This window comes from Coenobita brevimanus, chromosome 20 (assembly GCF_032717465.1).
Source record: "Coenobita brevimanus isolate Jiangsu-jjx chromosome 20, ASM3271746v2, whole genome shotgun sequence".
Lineage (NCBI taxonomy): Eukaryota > Metazoa > Arthropoda > Malacostraca > Decapoda > Coenobitidae > Coenobita > Coenobita brevimanus.
Window position 1 is genome coordinate 6,893,068 of NC_136973.1, and position 25,053 is coordinate 6,918,120.

Genomic DNA, 25,053 nt, shown 5'->3' on the forward strand with positions numbered 1-25,053 from the left:
GACGAAGGGGAGCTGCAAGGCTTGGTGGATGAGTCTGGGAGAGTGTGTAAGAAACGGAATCTAAAGGTGAATGTAGGGAAGAGTAAAGTGATGGTCTTTGAGAGAGGTGAAGTCAGTGAATGTACAGCGAGGTTGGATGGTGAGGAATTGGAAAATGTGAGTACGTTTAAGTACTTGGGTAGTGTGATGAGTAAGGATGGAGGTTTGGAGGGTGAAGTGCTTGAAAGGGTACAGCAGGGAAGAAAGGTTGCTGGTTCTTTGAAAGCAGTGATAAGAAACAGGGAAGTGAGCATGGAAGTGAAAAAGTTACTACAAGACAGTATTGTGATACCAACTCTAACATAAGGAAGTGAAGCTTGGACGTTGTCGGAAGGACACAAGTCAAGAGTGAGAGCAGTGGAAATGAGTTATTTAAGAGGAGCCTGTGGAGTCACATGGAGAGACAGGCTGACAAATGAGGATATAAAGGAGCGTTGTGGTGTTGATGTGGATGTGATAGGAAGCATTATGAGGAACACACTGAGGTGGTTTGGCCATGTGGAGATGATGGAGGGTGAAAGACTGACGAAGAGAGTGTATGTGAGTGAGGTGGAGGGGGGAAGAGGGAGGGGGAGGCCGAGGATGAGATGGAGGGATGGGGTAGAGAGGTATATGAGAGAGGGGGGTGTGAGTTGGGAGCAGGGCAGTGAAATGGCGGGGGACAGGGCGACTTGGAGGCGATTTGTTTGTGGCCACCCCAAACGGGATTGAGGCGTCTGGCAATAGATAGATAGATAGATTTCATGCTTAGTTTTCATCTTTTACTCATGGGAAATTTTTAAGACAGAGGGTCAAGACAGATAGTAACAAAGTCCGGCTCATCACCGAATGTTGAGCCAATGGGGGGGGTACTATGCAATATCCAGTGTTCCACTTTATTCGGTGTAGGGCTTGGCTGAATTACGTTGGATAACTGAGAGTTTACTGTGCTAGTTATGTATCTTTTAAAAAGTGAAAAGACTCTAAGGACTATGGCTTTTAACAATTGTCATGAACTCTTTTGTACAGTCTTTGAACTACAGTACTCTTCCATAAGAAAAAATGTACAAATGCTTCATATTCAGTTAATCTTATACTTATATATATATAAAGGAATGGTGGTTGATTGCATGTACGGTACAAACATATGAGAAAATAAACTGGTTACAACACCTTCACCATGATAAAAGACAGACAGAAAATACTCCTCATCAAAAATGTTCTATTACCTAACACCTGCATACCTTTCAACAGGTTCTATGATACACTAAATAAGGCCAACAAACCCTGTATCATCTCTGCCTGAAGCAGATGAACATTTTTTAATGAAAACTTCTTCATTATGAATTTATTATTAATGCAAATCAAGCTACATTACAGCTAAATTTTCACTCAGTGCCTTACCAACACTTCCTTATATAATCAACCTTCATGTATTCTGTTAACAAGCAATATTCAGAAGAGGAAAATTGAATGTCACCTTACAAGACTACTTTGCATGATGGATTGTATGTACAGTTGTTGATTAGTTCGTATTATTGCAAGCATACTGTACACCAGGAGTTAGTGGTACAGTATAAGGAGATGTGAGCAGGAGCATGAACCCCAGAGTGGGGGAAGAGTGAGATTAGCTAATGATAATTTTTGGATACTGAACTGCTCCCATCACCTTCCCTGCTAACCCCTTCAGTACAATGGCATTTTTTATATAAAACTTGCTACCTTCATGTCATTTTATTTAGCTCATATGGTTTTTCAAACTACTGTAGCAAAGTTTTAAACAGCCTTCATTAAGCTCTTCACCACATAAGGTCTCTCCTAAATCCAATGAAACTGTCGATAACTCAGTAAAAAGAAAGTTGAAAAATACACCATTGGACAAAAGAGGTTAACCGATTTAGTCCAAGGATATCATTTTCACTTCCTTCATGTTGCTCCCACATAATTATAAACAACATCAGAGAAACGTTTCAATTTGCATATATTACCTATGAGTATAACCTTCACTATACAGTACTCTTTTTACTTTTTTGACTCAGGATTTTGTTTTTTAGCAACTTATTTCATGTAGCTCAGTGGTTGAAAAGGACAATATACTGCTCTACATCCTTTTCACAGCACTTCTTCATGACTAGTACCATATTCTAGTGTTAATCTATTGGTACAACTTAGCACCGAAGGTGAAGCATTGTCAATTTTAGGCCAAGTCTGAGTAAAATGAGTATAGCATCCTTCACTACCAGGATGCTCCTAACTAAATGAAACTGTGTGGTAGTTGGAGGAATAAATAAAACCTAAGCCATCAGACTGAAAGGGATTAAAAAGTACTGTCATGGTAATGACCAAGGTTAAGTATGCATAGTACTGTATTACCCCCTTAGCTTCTGCTAACTTCATCACAACCATTGGTAACTTGTTTTACCAGTATCACAGTTACCTCTACAGGGTTTCATCTATGGGAAGTGGATTGGGGGATGATTGCAACTTCAAGCCTTTGATACAAGACTAGATATTCCCCTCCAAAATATCTACATTTGAACTGTTTTTTTAGTGTTCTATAAATAATCTGGGATACCAAATACTGTAGTATTTCTGGTACAAACATTAAATTGTGAAATGTCTGCTCAGTATAAATGATAACTGAATGTATACTGTATGTAGCCCTTACTCAAAGCTACTTCATTTATTTCTTTTATTATTAAACTGCTGATGAATTAACAGCTACCCTTCACTTAGAGCTAATTTAAAGTCAGAAATGAGTGCTTTTGTGCTGTTAAGTCATCAGTCATAAACCAGAAGCATGTCTTACTTAAAGATGTTTGAAGCATTTTATCCAGGGACATCTTAATTTCATTCCTGGCCTCTTGTGACAATTTTATTCAATGCAGGATGTATTTTTCAAACTGGATGGATTACAGACAACCTTAACAAACAACTCAGTATATGTGAAGTGTTTCCAAGTTGAATAAAATCATTTGGTGGAAGAAAAAATAACTAAAAACGACAGCATCCAGAATCAAGTAGCTGAAGTATCATTTGCTTCCACACATCCTAGACATAAATGAAACTGGCACTAAACCCCCAATATACTTTCCCTCTCATTCCCATCTAGGCTGGATGAAACCCTGCCACCACCACCATTATAGTCTGTTTGGTTTAACTGACAGAGTTCTCTAATCTCTTTAAACTCAGCTGATGGTTGCCTGTAGCCAGATTATTGAGGTAATTTGACTGTTGACCAAGGCAGAACATTCCTGCCTCATAACTAAGGCTCATGAAATTTTATGCATACAGAACACAGTATTCAGGTTGTGGAAGTGTCCTGGTTCTGTCAGGTAAAACAAACTGACTATATCACCATCACCACCACTACCCCCACTACCAGCATGTCTCACCAGCGTGCAGCCAGCCATGCCGCCCCCACCACCGTCCCGGCCAGTGTCGCCAGCATTAAGGGACGTGACCAGCCACTCACCGCAGGCGTTGTGCCACTCGACTCTATCGCATCCAGCCACACCTGAGAGTACTCGCTGTTGTCCTTCACCTGGTACTCAAAGTCAATGGGCTGGAATAAGTCGAGTCTGTGGCTGTGGGGGAAAAAGCAGATTAATTGTTCTACACGATGATGATGGCAACATATAATATTCTTAACTCTGTATTATTCTGCTAATTAAAATAAGTTATGATATTAAAGACAAATGGAACATAACTTTCATATTCGTCATTATGTTTATTACTGTTGGTAAAGAAAATGCTATCATCAATAAAACCTTGTCTATGAATTTTGCTTAAACACAACAGATGAATCAATACAAACCTGAACACATGTCAAGAATGAAAACCAGGTTAGCATACAGAAGCTGAGATTTCCAAAGACAGCAAACCCTCAATATACAGAACCCTCTTTTATCGACTTTCGGGTTTAACGACCACCTTGAGTTGGCCAAAATTATGTTCATTTAGCGAATTTGTTCGGCAAAAGGATGGATGCACAGGAAACACCAACCACCATGGTGTCTCTACACACACACCTGCACGCACGCACACACACTCACCTGCATTCCTCTGCATCCCGCAGAATGCCGCATCAGTCTCTAGGCGACCACCATTGTGAGAGGTACCATAAATAGAGCATTTATTGAGAAAAAGAGCCATTTAGACCAAGCTGCACGTTACTGTGTGAAACTGTACGGCCAAATGACGCTCTACATTTAACAATCTTTGTTTGGTAAATGCCACGACGCCTGGGAAATTACTGAACAGCATGGTGTTTGGCTTTAACATCAAGGGTCTGGTACCAATTAGTTTGTTATATCGAGGCTGCACTGCACCTGCATGTACTTACAAGTCTGGCTGGGAGTAGTTGGGGTCGTTGTGTGGTGCTGGGTAGAGGGCCTGGTACTGCCGTGCATCGTTGACCCCATGGATGGCATAGGCATTCATACGGGACACATTTGGAGGGAAGTATGAGGGTGGGATCATTGCAGACCCCTTCCACTCACCCTGAAACAAGTTCAAGACAGAAGTGATATTAATAACCCAAACATTCAAGACAATTTGCACTACCATCAAGTACAGTAAAATGAAAAACATCCAATGCAGTGACAGTGTTAACTGACTTGACCCATTCAGTATGATGACATATGGGTATATCCCAGTTTAACGATGCAACTGGTTAAGCAAAAACCCATCGCTAGGCGGGGTATCGTATACTGGGGTAGATTTAACATGTAAAGTATAGGGATGTATTTTTGAGCCTTGGGTTTTCCCCCAACCAAGTCCTCAACCCACCCAAATGAGTCCAAAAACAAGTTCCTAGCTCACCTAAACCCCCAAACAGCTTTAAAACAAGCTAAACTAAGCCTACAGGCAGTTTATATCTTACCTATGCCCAAAAATAAAACTTGAAAATCATCAAATATATAGTCTGGAAAAAATTAAACTTAGTAAACTGTACCCCAAAGTGACAATGTTCATCCCACATATGACTAAAACACATTAATATAAGTCTAAAAACAGTTTGTAAATCAATCTAAACACAAACTGTCATCAAAATCAGTTTTTAAAAAATCTAAACACATCATTAAACCAGGGTTTGGACATCGTTAGGCAGGGTATGGTGGTATTTCTACCTCCATCACTAAGCCGGGGTATCGTATCTGGGGGTATCGTATATCAGGGTATACCTGTACTTTTTATTTTATCATGACAACCACATGATTTTATTCAACTATAATGAGGTTAATGTGGGGGTATATCTAAACACTTTCATTCTGATGAGTCTTCCCTAAGCTAAATACAATCATCTGGACACAGCAAAATAAACTACAGTATAAAACATTGTACATGATCAGATTAAAGAGGCAAACACAGGGAGGGGAATGATCGGGCTAAATAAAACTATCTGTTTAGAGTAGGTCATCATCATCATCATCACCAATATCTAGACCTCCTCCCGCACTCTGGGTTTGGGGGGGGGGGGAAGTCTGCCCTGCTGAATGGACCACACTTGCATTCAATCATCTTCCAAGCTCCTAGAATCCTGACTCAAATAAAATACAGCACCAGGTTCAAGAGGCTATCACAGTGAAGGGATGGACCAGGCTAAATATAACTGTCTGGAGATAGCAAAAATACACTGATAAAATTCAACAGGCAAACACAGAGAGGTAGCTCACTAGACTGCCATCTGTGGATTGGATCCAGTAACTGATAAAGTAGCTGAGGGCCTCTGAGTGCTAGATGAAGGGAATATCTAATGCTTCAGTTTGAACAGTTTCCCCTAAGTTAATTAAAAATGTTTGAAGATACCTAAAATAAGGTGGTGGTGGTTGTTGTGGCCACAGGTGAATTTGATTGTGAGCCTTGTGGACTACAGGCTTAAGTTATTTTTTTCCTGCAGTACACTTTCCTCCTTTCAGGGGATAGGGAGTTGAGGGACATTTGTATAACTGGCTTGGTTATATCAGCACCACCCCATGAAGGTACTGTATCCCTCCCACCACCAACAAGAATAAAATACATCACCAGAACCAAAAGGTTATAAAAGGGACATGACTGACTGGGCCATCTTCTGTGGGTGAGGTCCTGGAGCTGATGATGTAGTCGAGGGCCAGTGAGTGCTTGATAGTGTTGCGTGCACCCTTCAGCAGCAGCAGCAGGTGTTGTCCCCACGGCCCCAACTCCACCTCAAGGTATTCCTCGTTGTCATTGAGGAAGAACATTTCAACCACTGCAAATACAATGAAGGGGAGAATGAGTGAATGAGTATACAGTTTGTCCTCATGATGTGCTGCCTCTTTTTTTACAATTTTTGGCTCTGAAGTACACAGTAAAATACAAAAATAAAAATGCTACTATTTCATTGCCAGCTACTGTATAATGCTAATTTACAAGCCTCCCCCAATTTACAATACAGTAATTAGAACTACAGTAGAATCTCACTATAATGGACTAACTGGGGGGATGCCTGATTTGATGATGCTGAAAATTTGTTATATCCCCCTCCCCCTTTGGCTGGGATTTCAAGCACATATTTGAAAATAAATGACTAGAACATCATATTCTTGAACTGAAAATGAAAGCTATACCCATCTTACATTAATCTGGCCCATAACTTCACCTTTTTGCAGTTTATTTCACATAACTGTCATTCCAGTTCTTCATGAAATGCATGTATTGTGACCCACTGCACCCCATTAAATGAATGCTGTTCATTATAGCCAACAGAAGTCCGGTGGCTTCATAGTGTCCATTAAATCTGATAGCTGGTCTAACGAGAAACAGTAAATCATCGCTGTACCTGTGCCCACTCCTGCCACCACTCTGAGCCACTTCCCTCATGTACTCCCTGGAACATAACCTTTTTGTACTGACCCTCATAATCCCAGAGGCCATAGAAGGGATCACCAGCAGGTCCATCTGGTGCTGGGTCATCATAGAAGGGTGCTGTCACATTTAATTCCACACCAGCCTGAGGGATAATGGTCCAGCAAGTGAAAATTAAAAGGCAATGAAAATCTTATCTGAAGGAACTTAAAATCCAAGCAAAATTATCAAATCATCCTCAGTTCTGTTCCCACTTAAAGATGGGGTGGAGCAGGGTCCACTAAGTAAGTAAAGGGAAAGTATGTAAGGGGAAGAACTACAGTATCAACAGCATGAACAGTGAAATGGGCCGAACAACCACTTACACATCATTCAAGCCCTCAGAATGTTGACTCCACCTCACAGGCCTAACCATCTGCACAGGGCTGAGCTATTAAGGGCAGAGACTAGGGCACAGGAAGAGAAATAAATGAAAAGTTAAGTGACCCCAAAACGAGAACTGAGACATTCAAAATGGCAGAGCAAAAACGTAAGTCAGCTATAAACAAAAAGATCCAATATGACTTTTAAAAACTGTAGATGTCTCGTGACTTACTTCAAACCCTTGAAGTGTGAACTCGACAGGAGTGGAATTAAGAGGCTGACTGTCCCAGGTGGTGGTGATTTTGTACCGGAACAGTCTGGAATGAACACGTCAGTTTACTACGCATTTAAGCATTGTAATTCCAGTAATGTGATTCTTTATTTTAAAAAAAAAAAGTAATCTACAACACTATTTCTCATCAGACCCCAATTTACTGTACACAGCTACACAGTTTTACATTATATCACCATCATCCCAAACCTTATCCCCTCATAAAGACTGGGCGAGATAAAATCCAGAAACAATGAAAGAGAAAACATAAAAGAGAGGGAACTATCATCAGGATGCTTAGTGAAATGAGTCACAAAAATTCACACACCACTCAAGACTTCAATATCCTAGTTCCACTTCACAAGCATATCCCTCTTTATGTGATCACTGAAAAAGGTAGTTTTTTCAGCATTACTGGCTAATATAGAATTAAAATCTAATTACTGTTCCCCTCCCCCCTAAAATTATGCCAGTAGTGGTAGGTGGGGGCACTCACCATCCACTCACCTGATGTAGTGCTGCTCTCAGGTGTCTGCCCTTTCCTCTCCTCCGTCCTTCTTTACTTCCATCCTCTTCTGTCTTTCTTTCCTTCATTCTTTCCTTGTCCTTCTGCCTACGGGTGACTTTACACTCCCTCTTTTGTCTTTCGTTCCTTCATTCTTTCTTCTTCCTTCTGCCTGTGGGTGACTCTACACTGAGTGACAAGCCAAATGGTTTCCTGTACAACAGGAAACCATTTACTACGTTGGGTGGTAACCATATAACCAAATTATGGCGCCTGGTGGTTTAGTGGGTAATCAAGGCGCTCCAATCAGATTCAGCCGGTGAAGGTTTATATCCAAGGGGTGGTTCGGGTTTACTGCTCATGTGATGCCACCCAGAGATGAGCAAGACTGGTCACTCTCATCTTAAATGTCAGGACCATCTTGCCTAGCCCCGGGCTCCTACGCTCCTTATGGGGCGAAGTAGGATTAGATGATGGATGGATGGATGGATGGATGGATAGAAACAGCAATGGACAGAGATGATACAATGCATAGGGCATGAGTTCAGTAAAAACCTATTTTGATTCTTCATTTACCATCCTACTGTTAACCTATTCAACCATCATATGCTTATTATTCATTTATCAGTCAGTCAGAACTTATGAACTAAAGACACAAATAACAAATGAGACAACAGAAAGCCAAATATGAATGTTATTTCTCTCACTACAATAACATATTTTATACACTATTAATTCTTGCCACCTTCATACAGTTTTAGCCTGTTTAGGAGGGCCCCCTGAAAGTAAGAGAGTAGGCTGAGTTACTGCTGCATCTAACCACTTCAAAAAGTTTCTTCTACGCTCACCAAAATCACCTGGTACAGTGATAGAAAGAATTAAAGGAACGTTCTCTAACAAAAAGGTTTGCAGTATGGATAATTCTACAAACTGGCCAAAAGATGTTTGAGGACTATAAAGGTCATGAAGAGACAAAATTCATAAATGTATCTGACAAGGATGGAACTGTAGTACAATGTCTCCAGTCAAAGTGGTGGTGGTGGTGGTGGTGGGTGGTGGTGAGGAGGAGGAGGAGGAGGAGGAGGAGGAGGAGGAGGAGGAGGAGGAGCAGGAGCAGAAGAAGGATAACAACGATGATGACTTACCCCTCGAGAGCATCAGTCCAGAGCTGACTCATGGGGGCTGTGACATAATCGGGAAGTAGGCCAGACAGATCAATGGGCTGGAAGTACTGGAGGGCATGGCTGAGGAAATAAGACATCATTACACTTTGTTTACCTTAACTTGGCACAGATTTTCGTTCCCGTACACCCTATTCCATGTAGCTCAATGTAGAATGACAATACTGTATTACAGCTTTAACATCTTTTTCACAACAATTTTTCATGACTAGCACCATACTCTAATGTTAATTTTTTGTTACCGCTCAATATTCAAGATGGGGAGATGACAATTTTGGGCCAAGTTAAAATAAATTAAGGAATATCATTGCATCATTCTGTGGACATATAGGACATCATTCAGCAGAAATATCATGAAGTACTTGAGCCTACATACAATAATGTGGATAGCCAGGAACAAAAATACCACCACTAATCAGAATTCATTACCATCACACAAATATATGGTATTTCATTTAACTAAGAAACCAAATAGTGATGTGACTAGCATGAACTTTCTCAGCTGCATTCATAGCCACATAGATTTTGAATACGGCAAAACATTCATTACTTTGTATGTTCAACTGCACAAGAGGTAACAGCTCTAATAGTAGTATGGTATCAGTATTGCACCTAAGAATCTAATGCTGATAATGGCATTTTGCATCAGTATCATGCAATTAATCCTGATTAGGATGAAACATCACCTGTAACTTAATAGTCAATACAACTGCAACAGTGGTAATCTATGGACACTGATATTAAAGTTATTATACAGTATTTTCAGCACCATGGCCAACATGAGGGAATTTCACAATCAATTACATGGCTCTAATGCTGCTGTGAATTTGTCACTGGTGGGTGTGAACAAAACTGCCAGATCCTGTTTCACAGACTGGAAAAAACCTGCATCATTCAAATGAAATATTTTTTGTTAAACCTTTCAAAAGAAACCAAAAATAATAAAACTGGTTGTTAAGGTCACAAAGAAATTATCAGGCACCAGAAGTTCTGTTTTGTAATGTTACTTTCCATGGGTTAGGTACAGTAAAAGGTAAGGTTGGCAGTTACAAAAGGACAACTCAAGCTTACTAGGATTATACATAAATTATAACACTGACAATCAAAGCATAAAAACAGCAAAATCAGAATCAAAGAAATGTATGAAAAAATGCTTAGGGAAGATTTTTAAAGGCTGGTCATACAAATTCTTGGAGAGAGTCAGTACATACAAGTCTGGTGCCGTGGCATTCTCATCAGCAGGGTAGAGGCTCTCATACACTCTGTTGGGATCTGATCCATGAATGGCATATGCATTGAACTTGGTCACCTGTGGAGAAAGGCACAATTCACCATAGTGCAAGGGGTGAAAATCAGTAAGGACCATATAATTACAAGTGAGTGCAGCAAGCTATCTATCTATCTATCTATCTATAGCCAGACACCACAATCCCACAAGGGGTGGCCATTTGCCTTTAATTTAGTTTTTATGTTCCCTGTTTTTTATGGTATGTTCATATATGCTGACCTTTCTGTATTGCAACTGACTATATTCTGTAATGTGGAATGCTGGCTGATCACATCCAGTAACAAAAGTTGTCCCTTAAAAGAACATAAAAAATGAAGGACATGCTTTCAGCTTCACTCACCCAGTTTTTAATATGATGGTAGGTATGTACCATAATTATTTTCATTCTCCTATTCTGTATTCTTCAGTGACTTACCCGATACTTCTCTACTCACAATTTAAAATAACAGTATATGATCATCAATTAATAAGATTTAAAGTTAAAATTCTGACTTAAGAAAGGAATCTAGGCTAAATCATGACATTCTCAGCTAAGTAAGGGCTTATTTTAAGTTAGTGACAATCCAGTCAGATTGAGCCAGAGAAGGTTTATATCCATGGGGTGGTTGAGGTTGACTGCTCATATAATGCCACTCAGGGATGAGTGAGGCTGGTCACTCTCATCTTAAATGTCGAGACCAACTGCCTAGCCCCAGGCTCCTACGCTCCTCATGGGGCAATGTAGGATTGGATGATGGATAGATGGATGGACAATGCATGGGATTATGGAATAATGAATAAGCAAGGAAACAGTGCATGAGATATATGTTAACTCAGAGAATAATGGTCTCTTTTCACATGACATCTTATTAATAGTGACACTCGCATGACATCTTATTAATAGTGACACAGTTTGGTTAAGTACCTTAACATACACACAAATACTAGCCAGCCACATGCAAAAATAAACTGGTAAGGCAAAAGCTACCTTAACATTTTGACTGCAAGGATTCCTCACATCTGGATAAAAAATAGTCTGGTGTTAACCTGAATAAAATACCCAAGTGTACCAAAAGCAGCAAAAAGGATTAAATCAAAAGAATATGGTACAACTTGAGAGAGCTGTCAGACTATAGCAATAAACCCTCCCATAAGAGTGGTGTGCCTGGGCTTGATGTACAGAGATGGGATATTTCACAATACACCGATAAGTTTACCTGCAAGGATGACGAGCCAGACTTCAATAGGGGCATGAGGTGGGGATTTTTCAGCATGTACTGATACAGTATATTCACCTGTATGAACAGAAGACCTGGCCATGATGGGAAGTGAGAGATGTGAACCTTCCAGAATATACCAATAAATCCACTAAAGAGAACAGAAGGCCTGACCATGATGGGGGGATAATTGGTGGGAATATGTCGGCACAGACTATTAAATTCACCAGTGAGAAGCAATGAAGAAAGTTAAATTGGGGAAAGCCCCAGGAATTGATGGAGTGTGTGGTGAAATGCTGAAGCATGGGGGAGAGATAGTAGTAGAATGGATGTGGAAGATGTGCAGATTGGTCTGGGAGAAAGGTAGAGCCCCAGAGGATTGGAAGTCAGGTATAATTATTCCCTTGTACAAAGGAAAAGGGGAAAAAGAAGTGTGTGGTAATCATAGGGGCATTTGTCTTCTTAGTATAATAGGAAAAGTGTATGGTAGGATACTTATTGACAGAGTTAGAGAAAGAACAGAGAAATTAGTTGGAGAAGAACAGGGAGGCTTTAGGAAGGGAAGAGGTTGTGTAGATCAGATATTCATTCTTAGATCTTTAGTGGAAAAGTTTCTAGAGAAGGGAAAGAAGTTGTATGCGTCTTTCATGGATTTGGAGAAAGCATATGACAGGGTGGATAGACAAGGATTGTGGAAAGTGTTAAGAATATATGGAGTAGATGGGAAGTTGTTCAATGCTGTGAAGAGTATGTACGATGGTGCGAAGGCTGCAGTGCGTGTGGATGGTGAACTAAGTGAATTTTTCTCTTTGAAAGTTGGGTTGAAACAGGGATGTGTCATGTCTCCATGGTTGTTCAATCTGTACATGGATGGGGTAATAAAAGAGGTACAAGGTAGGGTAGTGGATGTTGGAGTGGCCCTGGTGAGAGAGGATAGTGTTTGGAAACTCCCTGTACTGTTGTTTGCAGATGATACTGTGTTGTTGAATGAAGACGAAGGGGAGCTGCAAGGCTTGGTGGATGAGTTTAGGAGAGTGTGTAAGAAACGGAATCTAAAGGTGAATGTAGGGAAGAGTAAAGTGATGGTCTTTGAGAGAGGTGAAGTCAGTGAATGTACAGCGAGGTTGGATGGTGAGGAATTGGAAAATGTGAGTATGTTTAAGTACTTGTGTGGGAAATATTTTCCCCCAGAGCAGTTGCGCTCTCTAAATTTATCATAGTTTATCCCTGGTTAAAGGCAGAGGACGTAGAGACTGTTGTTAATTATTCAAGCGGTTTTAATAACCCAGAAAACGACGTTCTCCTTAATAATTCTTGTTATTGATAAATTAAATGCTACTGCATTTAACCCCCGTGGAGAACTATGCATTGTAAATACATGTAATTATGTGGTATTTTCCACTGACCTAAGCTGCGTCTGCGCGTTAGGTGACGTGGCAAGCAGGGAAAGATTTCCCTGTTAAGGCAGATGTGGAATTAAGATATTTACATAGTTAAAGGGAATAATTGGTCTAACTTTAATTTAAGTGGAACTAAGATTAATTTGTTAGATTTACCCTGTACATATCATGATGTAATTTGACTGTATTTAGTACTGTAAATAACTAAGAGTTGGCAACCCACAATTCGATGAAGGGTTAGGGTTTGCCGCGTTCACCGACTCTGCTCCTAGCTCTCGTGGAGGTAGCAAGTTGTACATACACACCATAAGGACGCTTGCTTGCCCAAGCAACTATACCAGGCAGCCTCATCGTCATCGGTTAACGATCACTCCCTCTTCATATAGCTAAGTAACCTTTACGAATTGGCCAATTCAAGGGGGGATTAGCGAAGAGATAAGATAGAAGAATAGTATTGTAGGTGAGTTAAATTTAATTTACGTATCACCTAACTCTGAGACTTGTTTGATTTACTTAAACAACTTTAGGGAAGAGTAACGACTTGCAGATTGTTTACCAGAAAATTCTTGCATAGCGGTGTCCCGGTAGGGATACCGACTTGGATACATTTAACATTTCTCACATTGTGGTGTCCAGAAGAGGGCCCCGATTGGTTTAACAGAATTACTCTACATTTTTCACATTTTTGGTGCCCCGATCGAGTGAGGATAACCGATGTGTGCCGAGGCGCTGAATGTGTTTAAAGTTGCTTTTGTGGGGCATAGTTTACTACCACATTCGGTTGAAGTGGAAGACGTGGACGTACGTGTCTATAGGGCTCCGGGAGGAAAGGCAAGCTTTTTCTCTGAAGATGAAAGGCTGAATGCCGTACTAGACTGGGAGCATGACCGTACGGTCCTTTTCCTTGGAGGAAATGATATCCATGAGGACGTGGAGGTCAATGAAGTTGTGGAGAATATTTTAGCAGTGGTAGGAGCCATAGAGAGTTCTTGTAAATCCTCAGTAGCCATAACCCTCCTCGAGCCAAGGAACCTGCCATATGGCTCTCAGTTTGTTATGGAACATATAAATTAGTTAGCAGAGCTGTGAACCGAAGTTTGCAGACGGGCCAGGAAGGGAAGGGATTTCATACATTTTAATGCCAAGCCCTTCCAAGCAATGTTGAAATCTGATGGTATACATTGGAACCATCATGGTAGGGAAGCGGTTCTGCAGAAATTTATAAATTATGTAGAACATAAGAAAGGAGAGTTCTATGCTGTACAAGCTATGGGTGGGCCTATGGAGTATTGAGGTAATAAATTCTGAGCTCTGGGAATATGGGTGTTTTGGCAATTGAGTGTGGGGATGAAATAAAACCCTTGAGGTTTAATAACCCTGGGGAATAGGTTAAAAGTATAGACCTAATCCCTACACTCCTCAAAATTAAACTAAATAGTTAGCTGAGCTGTAATGAATATTACGAAATGGGAGAGGGGATAATTTGTACAATGAGGACTTAATCCCTACCCTCTTCAAAATTTAAAATAATCAAATCATTACTAAGTTGTGGTAAAATTGTGGTTGGAATTCATAATTAAATTATTAAATTAGAACTCCGTCAACATGTCTGTTTCTTTATTGCAAAGATCTTCTAGTAGTAAGGCAGGATGGGTAACTAGAGCCATAAATGATTGTAACCAGTCGCTGGACCAAATACCTCTGTCCAAGGAGAGAATAAATAGTCTCCTAAATATTCTGAAAGATCGATGGAGTAAGTACGAAGAGAGTTACTTAACTTTAGAAGCGGCTGTAGTAAAGGCTGAGAATAAGGAACTCTTAGAGTCAGAAACTACTAAGTTTGAAGACAAATTAGAAGAATACTTAACTGTAGTAAAGACACTAGAGTCTGAATTAGCTGACACTGCCGCGGAAACACAAGTTGTGGCACAGCAGAGTAGAGCTGTGTTACCACAAATAACGCTTCCGGAATTTGATGGAGAGCAGAACTGGAAATCCTTTTGGGATCAGTTCAAATATTTGGTACACGATAGAACAGAACTCCCTAAAGTCACCAAACTTACTTATTTGTTAGGACAGGTCAAAGGAACACCATATCAACTGATAAAAGAATTACCAGTAGAAGAAAATAACTATGAAGTGGCTTTGACCATCCTTAGACAAAATTACGAAGACAGGGAACAAATTATAAATCATTTATTGCGGGCTCTAATAGAATTACCCATGCCTAGGCACGATTTTGATTCCTTGCAAAAATTTAGAATTGCAATAAGTTGTAAATTAAGGGCCTTAGGTACTTACGAAGATATTAAGACATCAGATTGGGTGCTTTCAAGAATTGTATCCTTAAAGTTACCACCGAAAACCAAGGATGCTTTGTATGGTAGGTACCAGAAGGATAATTTCTCCTGTGAAGAGATAGAGGAAGGCTTGATGCAACTCTGTAAACATTTGCAAGGAACATTAAACACTACTGAGGTCAAACAGAAGACTGAAGTAAAGAAAAAACCCACTAACCAACTGATTGGGAAAGTTAAGTCAGAGAAGACTAAGTATGTGCCTAAAGAAGAGATAGGTACTTTCCTTAGCTCCACGAAGGCCGAGGATAAAGTATTAAAGATAAGGAATAGACATGCTGAGGATATTAAGGGAATAAAACCTTCCATGGTAAAAGACAGGAAAGTTTGTGTCTTTTGTGGTGAACAACATTCCAGTGTATTTTGTCAACACTACCCTGATTATGCTTCTAGAGTAGGGAAGCTTCAGGAACTGGGGTGTTGTATAATCTGTATGAACTCCGAACATACTGCCGCGGACTGTAAGACTAAATTAAATCTTTGCTTCAAATGCAAAAAGGATCATCATCATAGTGCTTTATGCCCTAGGATGAAAATTGAGGTTCCTAAACCTGCAAGCGTCAATATGACAATTGCAAAAGGGAATGCTCCATTAGTAATGCCAGCTGCAGTACCAATAGCAGATGTGAAAGTATTGTTTGAGAATAGAAACCAATTGGTATGTACCCTGTTTGATACGGGTGCTCAGAAAACTTTCATATCTGCAGACATTGTGGAGAAATTAAAGTTACCAGTTATCGGCAAGGTAAATCTAGCCATTACAGGATTCTTAACAACTAGGAAGGCTCAGTCCTTTGATTTAGTTAGACCTGTAATACAATTAGGCAGATATAAATGCCGTATAACAGCAACTGTAACTTGATAATATGGAGACAAGTATATACATAAAGGGATTGAAGGAAACCTCTGATCATCTACAAAGCTCAGGGATAAAGTTGGCTAAACGGAATGTTGAATCAGATACTGTGGGTCCCATAAAAATGATAATTGGTTCTGATTATTGTGGAAGATTCCTACATAGGACTTTCAAAAGGAATAAGGTACAGTTGTTCAAGAGTCCAGGAGGTAACCTTATTATGGGTCAGTTGCCTTTTCCAAAACAAGATAAAGGAGAGGCCAAACTAGTAGACTCAGTGTTTGTTACCCCCACACAGTCATTGATGGTAGCTAGAATAGGTGCAGAATTAGAACCTACTCAGATAAATGACTTGTTGGATGAAAACATTGAACCTGTACACAAACTGTGGGACCTAGACAGTGTAGGAATACACTCTGAGGAACCAACCCCTGAAGATAAAATAACCTTGGACTTGTATAATCAGTCTGTGGAATTTAAGGATGGACAGTATTGGGTAGGATTACCATGGAAACTAAACCACTCAGAGTTACCAACAAATTACCAAGCAGCTAAAGCTCAGTTAAATTCTCTTCTAAGAAAGTTGAGAGATAAACCAGAACATCTGACCCTATATGATAATATTATAAAGGATCAATTGAAGAATAAATTTATAGAAGAGGTAGAATACCCTGTTAACCACAAAGAAGGACACTACTTACCACATCATGCTGTAAGCAAGGATTCACTAACTACTCCCATAAGGATAGTATTCAACTGTAGTAGTAAAGCGTCCAAGGGATCAGCTAGCTTGAACGATTGCCTATACTCTGGACCTACACTAACAGAGAAGTTAGGGAATGTGTTACTAAGATTTAGAGAGAAACCTTACGCTTACACAGCAGACATTAGTAAGGCTTTTCTCAGAATAGGACTGAGAGATGATGATAGGAAATTTACAAAATTCCTCTGGCCTCATGATCCTCAAATTAAGGATAGTCCATTGAAAACTTACTGTTTCCGATCGGTGCTCTTTGGCTCTTGCGCTAGTCCTTTCCTACTTTGCAACACTTTAAAAGCATCATTTTGAAAATGCCAAATGTCCAGAAATAGGGCAGGCTTTTTATATGGATAATTTGCAAGGTGTTGCTGATACAGAATCGGAAGTTTTGAAGGCTTATGAAGTAGCCAATTCCGAATGTGGAAAGGCGAATTTGCCGTTACAGAGCTGGAATACAAATTCACCGCTTTTGAGGAATAAAATACAAGAGGACTATCCAGATTCTGACATTCCCAAAATTCAAAATGTGTTAGGTCTTAACTGGGATACAACAGCTGATGTAATAAGTTTGAAACCAATTAAGTTCTCTGATGTCACTCTCACCAAGAGGTCCTTGTTAAGTCAGGTTTCCAAGCTATTTGACCCATTAGGATTTGTTAGTCCTATAGTTATTAGGGGCAAATGTTTAGTACAGGAGGCTTGTGCGAAAAAGTTAGACTGGGACACTGAATTAGGTGAGACATATGTGGAACAATGGGAACAGATTAGAAAGGAGTTTGAAACTACATCAAGCATATGTATTCACAGGAAAATAAACAGTAATGAGAAGTCGCACTTACACATATTTTGTGATGCTTCTCAAAAGGCTTATGGAGCAGTAGCTTATTGCGCAACAGGACAGGATAGTAAGATTATAATGTCCAAAGCCAGAGTTGCGCCAATTAAAGAAAGAACCCTACCTCAAATGGAATTGGCTTCCATAGAAGTAGGAACTAAATTGGCCAGGTATATAACCATTACTCTTGATACTCAATTTGAGGACATTTACATATGGACTGACAGTGAGATTTGTCTTTACTGGATAGGGAAGGAAGACAGTAAAATTCCTTTCGTCCGTAATAGAGTGAAGACTATTAAAGAGCTGTCTTCCAAATTTAAATTCATGCATGTGTCTTCCAAACAGAATCCAGCTGACCTGCTCTCGAGAGGTTCAACCGTAAGGAGACTGATCAAAGATAACTTGTGGTTTAAAGGTCCTAAATGGTTACTCACTAAGGATTGGCCTGAACAGAAACAGTACAGTATTGCCGAGGTTAGTGTAGTGAACTTGGATCCAGTAGTACCTGAGCCAGAAGTGATTGACATCAGCCGATTTTCATCAATAAGACAACTTCTAAATACTACTAAATTGGTTGTTGAATTTTTGAATAAGAAGGTGGGGTTTCAGAAATTAGATCCCCTAGAATACTGGCTGAAAAGAGTACAAAGAAATTCTTACGGGGAAATATATAAACTTTTAGGCCAAGACACTGGAAAAGGGAATAAGCTGATAAAGAATTTAGGCTTGTTCTTAGACGGAAAGGGTCTGATAAGATGTCGAGGCCGATTGGTAAAGGCTGACTTGCCCATCCAAACCAAACATCCCATTTTCTTACCTAAGAGTGGATGCTTTGTACAACTTATTATAAAGGAAGCCCATGATTCGACTCTCCATGGAGGTGTACCGCAGACCTTAGCCCAAATTTGGGAAAGGTACTGGATTCCTAAGGGTAGACAGGTTATTAAAAAATATCTCAAAAACTGCATCATTTGTAGGAGGTATGAGCAGCGACCTTATATCTACCCAGGACCACCAGCCCTACCGAAGGATAGGGTGAACATAAGTCGGCCCTTCCATATAACAGGAGTGGACTACACAGGGGCTATAACTGTTACGGGTGAAGAAACTCCCCATAAAGTTTACATTTGTTTATTTACTTGTGCCTACACAAGGGCAGTCCATCTAGAGTTAGCGGAAGACCTAAGCTCAGAGACATTCCTCAATGTCTTTCGCAGATTTGCCGCTAGAAGGTCTTGTCCTGGCAAGTTAATAAGCGACAACAGAACTAATTTCGTTGGAGCAGCTCCCATACTGTTGAACATAATGAATGACCCGAAGGTTAAGTCGGGCGCTGGGAATCAGAAATTGTATTTGGCAGTTCACAGCTCCAAGAGCTCCATGGCAAAATGGATTTACCGAAAGAATGATTGGTATTGTCAAGAACTGCCTGAGGAAAACATTACATAGAACTAAGATCACGAGAGAAGATTTAAGAACAGTAATAACTGAAATTGAAGCCAGGATTAATAATAGACCTCTGACTTATCAAGATGACACTAGCGACTCTCTAGAGGCCTTAACACCGGCTCACATGTTACATGGCAGGAAGCTCCATCCAATGCCTTGTGTGGATATCCAGGAAGAAGTTGATGATCCTAACATAGAAAATAATGATTTAGGACAACACCTTCGGGAGGGATATCAACGTCTGAAAAGGGTGCTGGATACATGGAATAGACATTGGAGTGAAGAGTATCTTTTGAGCCTACGAGAGAGGTTTTATGGAGCTCAAGCTGCCAGCAACAAATCAGTTATTAACATAGGAGATGTGGTCTTAGTGAAGACTGAACAGCCAAGATCCCAGTGGCCATTAGCTAAAGTAATCTCCACACACCCAGATTCTGAAGGGGTGCTGAGACTCGTAAAAATAAAATGCAGGGGACATACCAGTATAAAAACTATTGATAAACTGGTACCCCTTGAGTTAGCAGTCACTCCGGATTCAGAGAATGGTGAAGATCAAACGGGTCAAGAGGCGCGACCTAGTAGGGCCGCAGCACAGGGTTCTCGAGAACTATGGAGGGAACTCTTGGCTAAGGGTCATATTACATGATACAACGTATCATTTTCCGCCGGCCCCAAAACTGTGGGAAATAAATACCCCAAGAGCAGTAGCGCTTTCTAAATTTAACATAGTTTATCCATGGTTAATGGCAGAGGAACTAGAGACTGTTGTTAATTATTCAAGCGGTTTTAATAACCCAGAAAACGACGTTCTCCTTAATAATTCTTGTTATTGATAAATTAAATGCTACTGCATTTAACCCCCGTGGAGAACTATGCATTGTAAATACATGTAATTATGTGGTATTTTCCACTGACCTAAGCTGCGTCTGCGCGATAGTGACGTGGCAAGCAGGGAAAGATTTCCCTGTTAAGGCAGATGTGGAATTAAGATATTTACATAGTTAAAGGGAATAATTGGTCTAACTTTAATTTAAGTGGAACTAAGATTAATTTGTTAGATTTACCCTGTACATATCATGATGTAATTTGACTGTATTTAGTACTGTAAATAACTAAGAGTTGGCAACCCACAATTCGATGAAGGGTTAGGGTTTGCCGCGTTCACCGACTCTGCTCCTAGCTCTCGTGGAGGTAGCAAGTTGTACATACACACCATAAGGACGCTTGCTTGCCCAAGCAACTATACCAGGCAGCCTCATCGTCATCGGTTAACGATCACTCCCTCTTCATATAGCTAAGTAACCTTTACGAATTGGCCAATTCAAGGGGGGATTAGCGAAGAGATAAGATAGAAGAATAGTATTGTAGGTGAGTTAAATTTAATTTACGTATCACCTAACTCTGAGACTTGTTTGATTTACTTAAACAACTTTAGGGAAGAGTAACGACTTACGAATTGTTTACCAGAAAATTCTTGCATAGCGGTGTCCCGGTAGGGATACCGACTTGGATACATTTAACATTTCTCACATTGTGGTGTCCAGAAAGAGGGCCCCGATTGGTTTAACAGAATTACTCTACATTTTTCACAACTTGGGTAGTGTGATGAGTAAGGATGGAGGTTTGGAGGGTGAAGTGCTTGAAAAGGTACAGCAGGGAAGAAAGGTTGCTGGTTCTTTGAAAGCAGTGATAAGAAACAGGGAAGTGAGCATGGAAGTGAAAAAGTTACTACATGACAGTATTGTGATACCAACTCTAACGTATGGAAGTGAAGCTTGGACGTTGTTGGAAGGACACAAGTCAAGAGTGAAAGCAGTGGAAATGAGTTATTTAAGAGGAGCCTGTGGAGTCACATGGAGAGACAGGCTGACGAATGAGGATATAAAGGAGCGTTGTGGTGTGGATGTGGATGTGATAGGAAGCGTTATGAGGAACACACTGAGATGGTTTGGCCATGTGGAGAGGATGGAGGGTGAAAGACTGATGAAGAGAGTGTATGTGAGTGAGGTGGAGGGGGGAAGAGGGAGGGGGAGGCTGAGGATGAGATGGAGGGATGGGGTGGAGAGGTATATGAGAGAGGGGGGTGTGAGTTGGGAGCAGGGCAGTGAAATGGCGGGGGACGGGGCGACTTGGAGGCAATTTGTTTGTGGCCACCACAAACGGGATTGAGGCGTCTGGTAATAGATAGATAGATAGACAGAATGAATGGTATTACCCTGATGGGGAGGTGCGAGATAAAGATCCTTCTGCATAAACAGTACTGTACCTAAATCCACCTAAGAGAATGGATAGCCTGACCTTGATGGGGAGGTAAGAGACAGGGATCTTTGCAGTGCCAGTCCACGTGTCTGTGGTCCTTTGGGTAGTGACCTCAAGTGGCAGGGAGTGTCGGATGGTCACCCTCTCATCACTTAGCAACAAGACAATGTGCTGACCCCATCTGAAAATGGAAATGGTTATTAAGTGATAAGAGAGGTGGCCCCTCTGAAAGGATGCAAATTTGATCCCTAACTGGGGCAGGGAACAGTTTGATGAACTGAATTTCATTAAAAAAAGGATTCAATCATCTGCCACAAAACCAATGACATGTCTTAATAATATCCCTCTTACGACCACCACACCAGTTCTGAATGAGACAGTTCTAACACGTGTTTAATAAAGACAGTGAGTATTTGCAATGAAAATGGTGACATGTGAAATGTTGTACTCAAGAAGACTGCTGGACCTCCAGACACATACAGTCAGGTCTGTTCCCAGAGCTGGACACTTGAAAAAATAAATGCCTATATGAAAAAAATAAAAATAAAAAGTATAAATAAACACTGTACCTCCATCTAACTACTATGCAGCATTTGCCTGTCTACCTGTCTAATACCCAACAACACATTCACCAAAAGCTCTCCTGGCATTTCTGTCCATAGTTAACATTTCCTTCTGCCCTCCCTTATGCAGTTCCACATCAGATCCCTATCCTATACCTCCATCTTGTGCTCCATCTACCTATATTCTCTGTTCACTTTACGTGTTTAATACAGTAAATATATGGACAAACTTCCACACACAGATGCAGCCTACTGTACTGAATAAACATAAGCTCTGTTTATGTACAGTAAAGCATTATTCAGGCAATGGTGTCTATTTATATGCTGAGTATGTATGATGGTGTGTGGTGCTGTGAGATGGTGATGTGAATGGTGGTTTTGTGGTACACAGAAGTGATGTGGCTCTCTTAATGTGGCAATGGAGTGATAATCTTCTTCTTTTTCTTTATATTCCATCTTTTCCCACTTGCTGTGTTTGACCTACAATCATAGGTGATTATTGTGCATTGTTATTGTTGTTGATTATTCTTGTTGCAAGGCCGACACATGCAAGCATGTTGGAGCCTTTAAAAACAAAACGATTAAAAAACGAAACAATGAATGTAATGTAATGTAATGTAATGTAATTCTTGTTGCAAGGCCGACACATGCAAGCATGTTGGAGCCTTTAAAAACGAAACGATTAAAAAACGAAACAATGAATGTAAACTTTGTGGACTGCAGGAAACCATACGCCGCATCAGCCAGGCCCTCCCAGAGATTTTTTGCTGTGGTTATGTTGAAGGTCTGTCTGTGTTATGAAAGAGAGATGCATGAGGTGAGTGTGCTGTGGTGTGAAGGGCTGCATTATCGTGATGATATGGGTTAATTATCTGTGAGATATATACCATATTTTATTGGTAGTGGTGTGATAACAGTGTGTGGTTGTCACATGATTACTATGTATGGTATTGATGAAGAGGTGTATGGCAATGGTGTGAAAGGAGTTATAAATCATGAAACATTGGTGTGGAAGCAGCGTTGTGTTGGTGTGGTGATTGTATGGCAGCAGTGGTTTGAAAGTACAATAGCATGGTAGTGTTGTAAAAGCAGTGTGGCAGTGCTGAGGCTGTTGTGTGACTGCAAAGTGGTAGTAGCAGTAACACAATGCAAGTATGGTAGTTTTGTGGCAGTGCAGGAGTGTGTGTGTATGTGGCAGCAGTAGTGTGATATTGATGTGACAGGTCTATAGTTGTTGCATATGGTAGAGAGGAGCTTGTGGTGATGGTAGCATTGAAGTGAGTGTGAGGAAGGACTGAAATACTGGTGTGACAGGCTGTGGTGGCTGCAGAGAGGTAATAGAGGTAGCTATGGTGAAAGAGATCAGGTGTATTATATAGTGCTATTGTAATGGCTACTGGGCTGCAAAGAGGTAAGGCTGTGGTGATGTAACATAGTGTAATAGTAGTGTGGTACTGCTATGGAGGTTAAATGGTGGCAGAGGTAGTTGTGGTGACACAGCAAAGAAGTGGTGGTAGTGTGGTACTGTTGTGGAGGGCATGTTGTGGTGGGGGTTGCTGTGGTAGTACTTTTTTTTTTAATGCAAAGAAGGAACCAAAGGCTACAATCAAAGAAGACTTCTCTCAAAAAACAATGAGAGAGAGAGACAGACAGACAGACAGACAGAGAGAGAGAGAGATTCATTCATTTCAAGATGTCTGGACACACTTCATTTAAAAGACTGGAGGTCACAGACAGAAGGAAATAGCCTACGTACAGATGAAGACAGTTCCAGAGTTGACCTGTTGTTGAAGGGATTGGGAATATTGGTCAACTCTTGCATTTGAGAGTTGGACAGAAAAGGGGTGAGAATTTGCTATCAGATGAGTTCATTGCACTCTCCATAAGAGAGGCGAGACACAAGGAAACAGTCCAGAAGAGGAGTGATCAATGAAGTAGTGGTAGAAAAGAAATGAAGATGTAAAAGTGCAGTGATGTGACAGAGGTTGAAGGGAATCAGTAAGAGGAGGAGAGTTAATGAGACAAAAAGCCTTTGACTCCACCCTGTTAAGAAGAGCTCCATGTGAGGAGCCCCCCACACATATGAGAGTTGTACTTGACACAGGGGTGAATAAAACCCTTGTATAAATTCAACAGCTGTGTGGGGTAGAAGGAATGCAGTCGGCGTTGCACACCTAACATGTTGTGATGGGTGTGTGGTGGTAGTGTGGTATTGCTGTGGTAAGCATGTGGTGGCAGTATCAGTAGTAGCTATGGTAGTAGTAGTGTGGTACAGCTGTGGTGGATGTATGGTGTTGGTGGTAGTTGTGGTGGTAGTATGGTACTGCTGTGGTGGGCAAGTAATTATGGAGGTAGTTATGGTGGTAGTGTGTGTGCACATGTATGTGTGTGTGTGTGGGGGGGCAGTGGTAGGTGGGAGTGTGGTGGCGCTGGTATCTGTGGTGATGCAGCAAAGACATGGTACTCACGGGCACACCTCCACCTCCACATACTGGTTCTGATCATTGAGGAAGAAGGCCTCCACCACTGCAAAGAAAAACACAAAGAATTAAATTATTCTTTACAAGATAAGAGGAGCAAAGATGACCAAGTACAGTTTTTATAACATATCCATTACCTCTCAACAACATTTATTGTTGGGTAATGCAAAGCATGAAGGAATTTGGCCTTGATTTATTTTAATGCAAAAAGAAATAACTCAAGGCCCACACCCTAAAACCTATTAAACAGACAGTACAGGAAGCCTTTAAATTCCTGTATTGTATGTGACTTCCGTGTATGCAAAAAGTAGTAGCAGAGTTTTCTTTAACTGTAATGCACCTGTATAAAGTATCCACGACAAAGTAACCAAAAAACACCAATTACCTGTTTATATATATATATACTGTATAGCCTTAACCTTCCTACTTTACATAAAATAT

At 40.6% G+C, this 25,053-nt stretch overlaps 1 protein-coding gene across 1 annotated transcript in view; it reads right to left on the reverse strand.

The window, feature by feature from the left end:
* Positions 1-25,053, reverse strand: part of LOC145391971 (uncharacterized) — a 56,898-nt gene that overhangs the window by 7,567 nt on the left and 24,278 nt on the right. The window contains exons 3-11 of the mRNA XM_080266481.1: positions 24,601-24,658; positions 21,609-21,750; positions 10,378-10,475; positions 9,131-9,229; positions 7,442-7,526; positions 6,895-6,991; positions 6,081-6,250; positions 4,364-4,521; positions 3,494-3,605 (exon numbers count right to left, since the gene is read on the reverse strand). Coding sequence (XP_080122607.1) covers positions 3,494-3,605; positions 4,364-4,521; positions 6,081-6,250; positions 6,895-6,991; positions 7,442-7,526; positions 9,131-9,229; positions 10,378-10,475; positions 21,609-21,750; positions 24,601-24,658 — 1,019 coding nt within the window. The remainder of the gene's footprint in view (positions 1-3,493; positions 3,606-4,363; positions 4,522-6,080; positions 6,251-6,894; positions 6,992-7,441; positions 7,527-9,130; positions 9,230-10,377; positions 10,476-21,608; positions 21,751-24,600; positions 24,659-25,053) is intronic.